At 51.9% G+C, this 12,424-nt stretch overlaps 1 protein-coding gene across 3 annotated transcripts in view; it reads right to left on the reverse strand.

Annotated features, from left to right (window-relative positions):
* kirrel3l (kirre like nephrin family adhesion molecule 3, like) overlaps nt 1-12,424 on the reverse strand; it is a 39,421-nt gene that overhangs the window by 13,810 nt on the left and 13,187 nt on the right. For all 3 annotated transcript variants that reach the window (XM_081699605.1, XM_035534234.2, XM_081699606.1), the window contains exons 2-3: nt 2,200-2,352; nt 1,378-1,527 (exon numbers count right to left, since the gene is read on the reverse strand). In XM_081699605.1, coding sequence (XP_081555731.1) covers nt 1,378-1,527; nt 2,200-2,352 — 303 coding nt within the window. The remainder of the gene's footprint in view (nt 1-1,377; nt 1,528-2,199; nt 2,353-12,424) is intronic.

Raw genomic sequence — 12,424 nt, forward strand, 5'->3', positions numbered from 1 at the left:
GGGTCAGTATGGTTAAGTATGGCCCTGCATCCCGTTTCCTCACCTGCCCAGATTCTTCCAGATTCTGTCGCTCCAGCCCGGATGCTAATAAAATCGGAGCACGAGGTGACTTCAGTTTTCATCCCTATTCCCTCAACTGTGGGCCCAGCTGCTGACTGCTTGTCGGAACATTCTGGTCTCATATGGATGCATTCACTGCCCACCCTCCCTCCGCCCCCCATACACACACACACACACACACACACACACACACACGCGTGCTCTGTTTCCAGCACGTGAGATTTCTTCCTCTCCTAGCAGGGAACTTCACCAGAAGTCATGGCGAACACAAAGTCTGCTTGTTGTTGACGCAGCCCGCCCGTCACCCACGCTCGTTAGCACACGGGAGACACGCAGCGGCTGTTTCAGCTTCCGGCAAGCAAGGCCGGACAGAGCGAGGTTGGTCAGCCCTTCAAGACTGTCTTAAAAATAAACCTGCGTTTCTCTTACGGCCCAATTTGACCACAGCGGACCAAACTGGTCGTGCTCTCTCTGCCGTAGTCCCTGAGGAAACCAGTCATTTCAGTCCAAACTCCAGTATGGACTTAAATGAACACTAAAATGAATCTCTTGTGATTTACATGGTGATTCATACCACAACCACACACACTGTCATTTGCCATGTTAAAGGCAAACAAAAAAAGACTAATTAAATATCACAGCTCAGTTATGTTCCACCGTCAGCCACCAGGTGTCAGCAATGCTGCACAGCCTCGAAATCCCCAGTGAGTTGCCCTCGCCACCCCAACCCGGTTACCACCAACGCGTACATACCCCACACGCTAAATGGCGGGTGAATACGCAGATCATTCACGTCACGTTAACGCAAAAGCTGCAAGTCACCGTAGAATGTGCTAACTGTGCAGACTCGGAATTTGAGCCGCCTGCTCGCATCATTTGTGACTGCAGCAATCACATTACCCCGGCCCTTCACAGTGGGGATTATTGGTCGCCGTGATGCGTTGGGAGGCATTTTTTTTCCTTTGGCCGCTCCATCAAGTTAGTTTTGCTTGGTTTAAAAAAAAAATACTGCCAGGGAATGATTTAAAATTGAGAATAAATTATGACTTACCGGGGGGCGGGGCACGCGAGAAAGTGTTTACGCAGGGAAATTGAAAGTTGCAGTGTTTCACATTTCAGGCGGCGTTTTAAATGGTGCTAATGAAATTGGGTACTGAGGAATGAGGAATGTTGTGATTCCCCCTGCAGTTAATAATTACTTACTGGAGAGGTATGTGGTAGAGGACTTCTCAATCTTTCTCTCTCTTTCTCTCTCTCTCTCTCTCTCTCTCTCTCTCTCTCTCACACACACACACACACACACACATACACACTTACCCAGCACGGTGAGCTTGGCCCGATGGGATCGCAGAGCTGCCTGCGTGGCCTGGCATTCGTAGATGGCGTCGTCTGCCAGCTCGGCCGTGTCGATCACCAAGCTGTGCTCTCCTGACAGAGGATCTCCCATCAGGGAGTAGCGCGTCCAGCCTGGCACAGGGACAGACAGGGACACACACATCCACGCTTCAGACCCGGGCACAGGAATAGGGAGGCTGGCTAATGGCCGGGCTGACGTTTCGAGAGGCGCGTGCGTCGCCTCGTGTGTACGCCACACACGCACACCCCTTCCCCCAGAGATGGTATCAGCTGGCCACATAGCAATGCCCAGAGCCACTGAGAAAATCGCTTTAAATGTCAGAGTTCGGCTGATTGATTCCTCGCGCCGGTCCCAAGCCAGACCAGACAGCTGAGACGATTAGACAAATTAAATGGGTTTGTTTGCCTTTTATCACACATCTCGATAAAGCAGCCCACCAGAGGCCCAGCCCGCGGTGTTCCTCCCACACACAAACACACTCCTTCTGAGCAACGGTTAGTATAGCGTGACCTTTACCTGCTGGCTCTGCAATGAGCTTTGTCTTCTGGTCTATAATTGAAATAATTACGGTGATGATGAGAACAAACTTGGCTTTTATTAATGCGCTCCCCCTTGGGTTACCATAGTGATGTTACATATGCACAACCCCGAGGACTAGAGATGAATTTTAACCTGGTTTAAATATGCTTTGGATTCGCCCAGGATGTATCCAGCGTGAAGCAATGATAATTATTTATATACACCCGTTATTCGGATTTAAAATAAGATTGTGAACCTCCTACCGGGTAGGTCTCGTTCCCCACCAAGGGCCAAGCCATCTTTGGTCCACTGCACCATGCCTCGATATCCCACGATGACACAGGGCAAGGTCACTGATTGGCCAGCCACCACTACCTGGTCTTGGGGTTGCTGGGAAAAGTAGGCTGCCTCAGTCACTGTTGGAACAATGGGTGGGGGGGGTCAGGAAGAAACAATTGCACTTTGGTGATCATTTGGTGACCATTTACCATTTTACCAACTAAAAAAAAAAAGAGAATTATTTAGACACATTGGTTGCGTTCATTATGTGAGCAGTCCAGTGACTTTCAGTCTAAAACATCACCGGTCTTATAATGCTAATGGTTTCTTTTTTCCATCTTTTGTCCCCTTATCTGCCTCACTGACTCTGTCTGTTAGATGAGCTCTTGGGCGACGTGACGCGCTGCTCGCTCCAGAGCTTCAGGGTCAAGACATTTTACAACATGAGTAGGACGGGAAGGCGCAGGGGACGTCAGCGTGGAGTCAGCAGAAAGGCGGCGGGCATCCCGTCGCATCTTGGGGGACAGCCGGCCCACCGTGCCCAGCTGACCTCGGCTTCTCGCGCCGAAACGGCGTATGAGCGACGGCGCCAACCTCATCCCATACGAGCGTGGGGCGTTGCGGTTCGGTGGGAGTTTTGGGGGGGCTATCCGGTTGACGCCAGCAGCGCTAACGTTGCATCATTCTCCGCTGGCGGAGTGAGGCAAGGCCGAGCCCGAGGCGGCATCGCGCTGCGTGCGGCGCAGCGTTTTCCCGTACCGGCTGCCGTCGGGGGGTGTCAGCTGTTCATGACTTATTTACCTCGTGCCTCGCTCCCATATGGTGGACCGTGTGCACTGACAAGTGCGGCGATACCCCGCTGGAGGGGGTGGGAGGAAATCAGGCGCTTTTCCACAAGGCTAGTGCATGGCTAGCCATGGCGTGCCTTTCGTAAAAATGGATGTTAGACAATCAAAGCAGTGTTGGGAGTCCCTTGAGAGCCATCAGTTGTGGTCAGTTGTAGGGAGAGAGAGAGCGAGAGAGAGAGTGGGAGGCTGCAGCTAGCATCTGCCTTTTTACTGCTTTCTTTCTATTTGTTTCTCTTACCATTCTCTCTCTCTCTCTCTCTCTCTCTCTCTCTCTCTCTCTCTCTCTCTCTCCATCCCTCCCAATTCTCTGTCTCACTCACGATCCCTCTCACATTTCTGCTGTGAGATTATACATGCAGGCACAGTTCCCTTTTGTCTTAATCAATTCACCAACGAAAACACATTAAAATGCCTTTGCAAGACTAATTCTAGTTTCACTCACTCAAGTGCTAGCTCGCTTTCCATCTCCCAGGCTCTCTCCCTCACACCCACACCCACACCCACACACGAGAGCCAGACCCACACAGGATATCAGCACGGCTGTTTTTGCGGCCACTGCCCTGAGGTACCCAACCCATTCCGAGGAAGAAAGGTGATTGTTGTGGAGTGTTCGTGGCGGTGGGGTGGGGGGGTTTGTTCGGATAGCTCTATTTCATGGATGTTTCGGAGAGGTGGTGGTGTGGGTGGTGGCGTAAAAGGAAAACGACCTTCCCCCAGTTTTGTTACGCCCTTCTTTCACTCTTTTTCTTCTTCTTCTTCCCCTGTGTGGTTAAATAATAGACTGAGGATCCAGTTGGGGACAAAGCTAGGTCCATTCATCCCGCCTTGAGCCCTCTCAGGCCCCTGTCTCCGGGCCCGGGGCGCTTAAACACGCAGGGTGGAGGGGGTGGAGGGGGTGCTAAGCAGGGCGGCCCAAGGCGGAGAAAGCATGGTAACATACGGTGGCCAGAGACACGCTATTGTCCTCCTGTCGCATGCTTTTAATAGGCCTCTTCGTTTCCAATCAATCCTGCTAAATGCAAGTTTAATAGCTTTTCAATAGCCCCAATCCCCACCCCACCCTCACCCCGCCCCGCCTGCCCCAGAGGGGGAGTGGGATTTTCTCCCCAACTCTCCTGCTCTTTCTCCATTTCTCTCAATCATTCTCTTCTTTGCCCTTTTTTCCCCCTTGCTGTTGAAAAGGGGCTTCCGAACTTGGCTGGCAGTGTTTGGTCCCCACTCAATTACCCACTCAAAGATGGGTGCTACTGCAAAGACAGAATACCCCCCCCCCCCCCACACACACACGCACACTCCTAACTCTCTCTATTTTCTCTTTGTCTTTATGTCACACCATTTTCTTCTACTTCTCTTCTTCTACCCCCCCCAAGCCCCCCATGGCCAGGCACCATGTTCCCACTCTGGTCTGAGCCAGTGCAGATTTTTCAGCACGTCTTCTTGATCCTCCAGTCAGTTCTCGCAGACCCGGAGAAGAGGAAGTAGGGAGTGTGTGAGAGAGAGAGTGCGTGTGGGTGTGTGTAAAAGAATACCTCTACGGTGGAAGGTCTTATTCCTCATCCTATATCAAAAGGCTTTTCAAGGTGTGTGTGTGTGTGCGTGTGCATGTGTTTCTTCTCTCCAGCCATTTCCTGTGCTCTACTTCATGAGCTATTGTGTCTTTTCATGGACTGTCTAATTGTACGGTGCATCGGGGATTCTGCCCTTTGCATCAGGCACTGCAAACCCATTGACTGCAATCTAAACGTTTACAGCCTGCGATAATTCTTGCAAACAGCCTCATCTTTGAGGGATTCACACAGTCACTCTTCTTCCTTTATAGACAACACTGGAGTGTTAGTACGGTATGCACACTTACCCAAGGCCCTCCCACCAACACTACGACACATTCGCACCGTATTCATGCCACCATCACATGTATACCAAGCCAAAAATGTAAGTCCTGTAACACGCACACACACACAAAACAGGTTCACACTGCGGGAGTAATTCATTCCTCTCCAAATCTCTTTCCAGAGAAAATCCCAAGCACAGATCTCTGCTGGTTAATGACTCATTTCAAATTGGAATAATTCCTCCTTGCTGAATTAGCCAATTCTTCGAAGTTGTGTTTGGGGCCTAATTGTGTGAGCACAGCCCTGATGAGGAGGAGGAGGATGTACGAGGGAGAGGAAGGGGGGGGTCCCGAAGCATCCCGATCCTCTGACAGCGTCCTGTAAGCCGTGAGAGAACGCTGCGTTAGCTGTTATAAGGCCTGTTTGACGGGCGCCTGCGAGCAGGTCTAAGGACGACAGTCTGCGTTCTGAGCGACGGGAGGCTCACCGCGTCTCTGGAATAATCAGGAATCCGCTCACAGCAGCTTTGAAAGAACAAGGCCCGAGTTGACCGAGCACAAAGCAAGAATGAACAGTCTCCTAGCTGTATCGGAGCGCTTTCCCTCTTGTAGGCGCGTATGTGTGTGTGTGTGTGTGTGTGTGACAGTGTGTGAATGTGCACGCCTGTGTCTCCCCCACCCACTAGTAACAAGGTCAAACCACGCTTGGCCCGATACACTTTAATCCGGATTTTTCAAAATGGAATATCATTTCACGGGTCCGGATGGCAGTGTGTGTGTGTGTGTGTGTGTGTGTGTGTGTTGCGTTGTGCTGTAAATAGGGCAGGCCTGCTGTGGGGATTGAAGGGCACATTTAGCAGCTACTCTGACTTCTGACTTTGCTTCTTCCCCATCACTCGGGCCAAGCAGAGTGCAGCGGTGGACCCGACCCGAATCGAGCATGCCATATTACAGAGTTTTATTCCTTCTCTCTCTCTCTCTCTCTCTCTCTCTCTCACCCCTGGTTTCTCCATGCCACTTTTAGAACCCATGGCCCATCTGAGGTAAGTGCTGTATATTTCATCACAGCAGAATGGATGGACAGATGTTAGCAATGATCCCTCTCAGACCGTAGCCTCCCGAGAATGCACACAGAGCCTTGATGGCGTTAGGGGAAAGTGTGTGTGTGTGTGTGTGTGTGTGTGTGTGGCACTATTTATGTAAACCTCTGGCTGGTACTTGTGGCTTCCTTCTCTCAGAGACAGATAAATCACAGTACTCCTCTTGTGTCAGCCCTTATTTCGTCCTCCTGGTCTGGTGTGTTTACTGCCGCAGCGATGGCAGCATTTAAGTGCCGAGACGTCCCCCATCCTGCCTGGGTGCTCGAACCCTGTGTCAATCACAACCAAGACCCCCCTCCCCCGCGGCCCCCAAACCGTGCGCGTTGCTCACCCCCCGCGACCACTTCACCTACGCAATGACGATTCTCCGCAGAGCTCCAGCATGTATCTACCGTTCAGGAACACACACACACAAACACACACACACACACACACACAAACACACACACAAACACACACACACACACACAAACACATGCACACAAACACACACAGTATATATACACTGAGAGTGGTATGAACCCCAGTGGCACAGCTAGACAGAGAGGCCGAGACTGCGATTCCTGTCCTGATATCCATTATGCTCGGACACCAGCATCTCAGAGGGAAACTGTCCGGCACGAATCTTCCTCGGCCCGCCACGGGAATAATTCAACAGCTCGCGAAATGAGAGACGCAAAGGCAACCTGGGAATTTAGGGCCCGGTTTCCGCCGGTAGGGCTACTTCTTACTTCTGCTTCCATCTCAGCATAGAGTAATGGAGAGAGAGAGAGAGAGAGAGAGAGAGAGAGAGAGAGAGAAAGAAAGCGGGTCAAAATAGAGAGGGAGACAGAGAGAGAGAGATGAAGAGAGGCAGATGAGGGAGAGATTCGTGCCAAGAGAAGAAAAGTGACAGAATAGATTTACATTCGGCCACTAAACCCAGGCTATAGAGAGTGAGCTCCATTTCACAGGGCCCTTTTGTCTCACTCTCATTGTGCAGGGTGTTTTGTGTGTGTGTGTGTGTGTGTGAGAGAGACTGTGGGTGGGAGGAGTGTGTGTTGAGCTGCGATAGAAAAGTATCTGTTGGGCAGAAAGCCTTGTGCACATGTCTGGGTTCTGTGGTGAAGAGCCTCATGCAGATCTCCTAAGCAGAATCCCCTCATTGTCCAATTGTCCAAGCCAGGGGACCACCTGCTCTTGTTCCCGTCTTTCAGAACCTGGAACAAATCATCCCTCTCTCTCTCCTCCTCTCTGTTTCACTCCATCACTTGCTCTCTCTCTCTCTCTCACTCTCTCTCGCTCTCTCACCCCCCCCACATTCCTGTCGTCTTTTCTCTTCCTTCCCCTCTCTCTCTCTCTCTCTCTCTCTCTCTCTCTCTCTTCTCCCTTTCAGGGTTGTTTGGTGTCTAAATTGCAGCCTAACGGCTTTTTAAGAGTGCTAGCGCGCTGCGCTAATCCCCCCAGCCTCCCTCTCTGCTCCTTTGTCAGCCCCGCGGCATGAGCTGAGGCTCCTCTGGCGGCAGCCCAGCCCGTCCGTCCGTCCGTCCGTCTGCCCTGCCCCGCCCATCCCGACGTAAGCCCCCCCCCCCCCCCCCCCCCACTCAGCGCCATCACTAGGCATCATCTCTCACAACCCCACACACACACCCCCCGTCTCGGAGTTATAGAAGGCGTGACCAGTTGCTGATTTGCCTTCTCTGTGCTTGATGCCATACTCCTCCCAGTCTCCCTCGCACCAAGTCCTCTCCTTCTCGCTAGCTATGCATGGCTCTTCCTCTGTGGGCATGAAAATTACAGGGGTTGGAGTGAGTCTGTCAGCCTGCTTGAGGGAGAGCCTGGGACTGTGCGGAGAAAAGGACACGCGGCCACACCTGTGGCGGGTGTAGGTGTGGCTGGCGATGAGGGACGGTGTGGAGAATGGGCTCCTGACAGACTGAGGACTCCAAACGATCCCCTGTGCTGAAGACAAGTTGATGGAGGTCTAATCAAGGTGGTATTGCTGGGCTGTCAACCCTCAGTTTATCCCTTCACTCACTCTCTCTCTCTCTCTCTCTCTCTCCCCTCCCCCACAATGTTCCAATTATGTCGTCACCGCGTCAGTCACACCGATCGCATCGTCGGGCCACATCATCCGCCCTCGTCTTCGCCAGAGGATGCGGACCTAACAATTAGCCATGAAGCCAGTGGAGTGTGAGTGTGTGTGTTTGTTTTTTCCACCGCAGTCCTGAGTGTCTGCATGCATACGTCCGTGTGTGTACTGACATTTTAGAACGTGTGTCACGCCGATGCCAGCGTGTCACTGCGCAGGGGCCTGAGCGTCAGGCTTGTGTTCTCTGTGTTCAAGTCTTCGCCAGCTCCGTCACACGCTCTGACGCCAGCTCCGTCACACGCTCTGACGCCAGCTCCGTCACACGCTTCCCGTGACTTCTGGGACGGAGCGGCCTCCCTTGCAGACGGCTGACACTCCGGTGCGGAGACAGAGGCGAGAATAAAAAAAAAAAATACACGAGACAGGAGAGACGAGAAAAGGAAAGAGAAGGATGAGAGCACCTGTACACAACCGGCAACTGTCTTAATGTGACATTGATTGAGCCAGTTGTGTCATTTCACTGATGCCTGCCCCCTGGTACTTTCTGCGCAAGGCTCCTGGCACTCTCTGTCTCTGCCTGTCGCTCCACGTCTCTCTTTCTGTGCTCACGAAGAGTCTCTTTGCGTGATTTATGGCACTTTTAGACCGTTAGCCCCACGTGCTCTTTTGAGGACGCGAGAGAACGGCCCGCGCTCGGAAAAACCCGACGCGCCGTCCGCGTTCAGCTCGACCCGCGGCAGGCGGCGTTCGCCACAAAGAAAATGGGAAAACAAATGAAAGAAGAGAACGATGACAAATAAATAAATAAACGCCGTTTCTCATATTCACGGCTGACTCGCTCCTCGGGTGGAGATATCAGAGTAAACAATGAGTGAGGAGAAAACGCGACGCGAGAAATAAGACGGCACGATTAAAAATCCATAAAGACAATGAGAAGATCACACTAGAGCAGGCCTCCTCCTTCTCCCAGACTCAGTGTCGCTTCCGCACACAACCCCTCAAAGGCACGGGGAAATGAAAACAAAGGGAATGCGCTGCTTAGGCTGAGCCACTGGGATGTCAGGCTCAATGCCCCGAGGTATCAATTAATTTAGTCTGGGGATTTGCGGCCCACACTTCCTAATTGAGCCCAGTGGAGGCCCCTGTGGCACTCCGCAATTGGAAGGGGGTGGGGGGGAAAGTGCGTTTTATACCTAATCCTTTTCTTCTTCTTCTCTCTCTCTGTATTATAATTAATTTTAATGAGGGACTGATGTATGCGCGAACGTATGCGTGCGTCTCATTACGGAGACAGAAGGCCACGGACGCTCCCGTGCGGCGGCTTTTTTTTTGCGTTCGTGAAGGAATGAAAGGCAGCGCTGTCCAGAGCTTGGCTTGCGCCGAGGCTGCCGCACATGCGCGCCTCTCTTCCGCCCGCCGCCTTTGAAAATAAACAGAGGTGGCTTCAGTGAGCATCTCATTAAGGCTGTTTAATGGACGTCCTTTTCAGAGCTTTTGAGGTTAATGCGGAACTGGCATCGGTCTATTCAATTTCTCATTTGGTGCCCCCTCAGCCTCCATTGTGCACTCTGCTTTTTCGAGTATGAGGGAAGGAAAGATACGACAGAGGAGAGAGAGAGAATTGAGACAGACAGTAAGAAAGAGAGACCATAAAGATGGCAAATATTAAAAGAATCCCACTGCAGTCTGCATGGGGAAGGGGTGTGTGTGTGTGTCAAGGGTAAGGAAGACAACAAGCACCTCCATAAGGCCCCAAAGCAGTTCAGCACGATGTGTGTGTGTGGGTGTGTGTGTGTGTGTGTGTGTGTGTGTGTGTGAGGGTGGGGGGCACTATTTATGTAAACCTCTGGCTGGTACTTGTGGCTTTCTTCCCTGTGGAGAACAGGGAAGAAAAACTGCAGTTTTTAGTTAAACCATCAGGTTTTATGCTAATCTGATTATCCTGGATCTGAAATGCTCTTTAAAAAAAAAAAAAAAAATTCTGATGACTGAGAACTATCAGAGCACAGGAATAAAATACGGTGAGAGGAGGAATTGAAGAAAAAATGGTTGCTTGCCCACCTCAGTACATCCTGCTTTGTGTAGTGGAAAAGTAGGCACACGAAAGTAATTTCCTGAAACTCCATTTCTTTAGCGTTGATTAGCAAAGCAGCGTAATTAGGCTGAAATGTATAGTCAGGGTTTTTTTTCTCCGGATTACACCGTTTCCTCTATAAAAATCAGGCCCTGATTAATGAATAAATGATTAATGAGATAACTAATTAATCAATTAATTATTTAACAAGCACTCTGGAGAACAGAAGAGGAGCAAGGAGGAGGAGCATAGAAATAATACACGTTGCTCCTAATGGAAGCGGCTGTGATGTCAGAGGATCTGGAGCTGATCCGAGACTCTATGGTGTGCTTTTTGCACGCGTGTTGGGTCGCGCCCTCCCCTCTGACCACAACAGCACTTGAAGGCCCCGGGAGAGCAAAACATGGGCGATGAGTCGATGAACTCGTGCTCGCCGCAGACCCGCCTTCCGCTGACAGAGTCGCACGGATGCGATGGGAACGCCGCGACCCCAGGGCGTGGTGGAGGCACCGGCCTCGCTTGCCCCGTTTTCCCTCCCTGGCTCTATCACCTCCCTCCACCCGCCGCTAGGCCGCTCCATCACTCTTCAGCGTGACCCATGGCGTGGGCGGTCGCCGCGCCGTACGTAGCGCAGGCTGGTGTCTCCGTGCTGTCTCCTGGTAACGTTTAACCTTTTGTCCCCTCTCCTCGGATATCAATCGCTGCGGCGTCATGACACCCGACTAATCTATGGCTCTCCCTGGAGCCCCGATCGCCATTGTGCTCTCTCCACATCTTTACTCGACCATTATCCCTTCCTCCCAACCTGTCACCACCTCGTGCTTCAGGATCCACTGCGCTCATCTCAACCTCCCCCCACACAAGAGTTTATGGCGGCCCTTTGAAAACAGCAGGCCCCCGAGAGAGCGCGGATGGCCCCGGGAACTTCGGAGGAGCCGCCTCACCAAATCCGCCGTTATATATCTCAGACATTATTAGCGGAGGCTCTGACCGGCGGGAACCGCCGTGCAGCTTTGGTGAATCTCCTGGGGCTTTTGGGATCAGGCAAAACGGAGAAGGGGAAGAAGGGAAAAAAGGAAAGAAAAAACAGACAGAAAAGGGGCCTCAAGGCTCTGAAGCAGAATTGTTTGCAGTTAATGTGACGGAAAGGACCAAGCTTTCTCTCTCTCTCTCTCTCTCTCTCTCTCTCTCCATCTCCCTTTCTGTCTCCCTCTCTATCTTCCTGTTGACTGGTCCTAGTGTTTGTGGCATGGAATCACCGCGTTTTCCCAGTCTGTACTGGGTGAAAAGGCCTTTGTCCTTCCAGTTGGCCTGCTCCATTGACTGGCGCGTTTGGACATATGGTTCCTGTGTGTCGATCGCAGCCCGGCCCTGTGGAAGAATGCCGTGGGCGGGGTGCCGGCTGACCCGCCGGACCGCCCTGCCCCTTCCTGCACCTAGCGGGCGTGAACCCTGCTGATGAACTTAAACACTTCATTGTGGGTCACTTTAGCGCGCTCCGTCGTTACCAGCTTTTGACAGTTAACAGAGCATGGATGAGGTGTGAAGAATAGATGCAATGGGTGCGGGTCTGTGTGTGTGTGTGTGTGTGTGTGTGTGTGCGCGTTGGCAGGGGGTAAAAAACACGACAGATGTGGATGTTTTCACACACGTGCACACACACGTGTGCGCGCGACCCCTCTTGTAACTATACTGCCTAAGATGTTGATGCAGTACAACCCTTAAAAGTGCATGTTCTGTCCCACACACGTCCTGTCCCGTCCCTGCATCCTCACACACACACACCCACGCGGACCCACACGTACTGTTCAGCCACACAGTTGCTCAGACAGCAGTTATAAATGAAGGCTTGGCAGCGGGGCCAGTATCTCTGATGTCCAGCCGCACGCTGGAGTGTCTCGGCGTGTCTCACCGTGATAAGCCTTTTAATTAAGTGTCTAACAAGGACGTCTTGGGGTGTCCATTGGGGGATGTCCATGTACTAGAGGGTGGGGAAGAGGCCGAGAGAACGCGAGATAGGTGGAGAGAGAGGGAGACAGAGAGGAACAGAGAAACAATCTCTTGGTTTCTCCAAACGAACATGACAAGAACAGTGTGCAGAGGAAATCATTTAAAACTCTTCCTGCCATCTCCAGTTTGGCAGCCGAAATAAACAAACCTCATTCGTGGGCCGAATGTGGTTCCCGGGCGCTGGCATCGTAGATGTCGTGAAGCACGATGGACTCTTAAACCATCAGATGCCACTATTGATCATTTAACGAACCGGCCAGATAACCTGGAGATTG

Source organism: Electrophorus electricus, chromosome 17 (assembly GCF_041902795.1).
Source record: "Electrophorus electricus isolate QZ-2024a chromosome 17, ASM4190279v1, whole genome shotgun sequence".
In the NCBI taxonomy this organism is placed as follows: Eukaryota; Metazoa; Chordata; class Actinopteri; order Gymnotiformes; family Gymnotidae; genus Electrophorus; species Electrophorus electricus.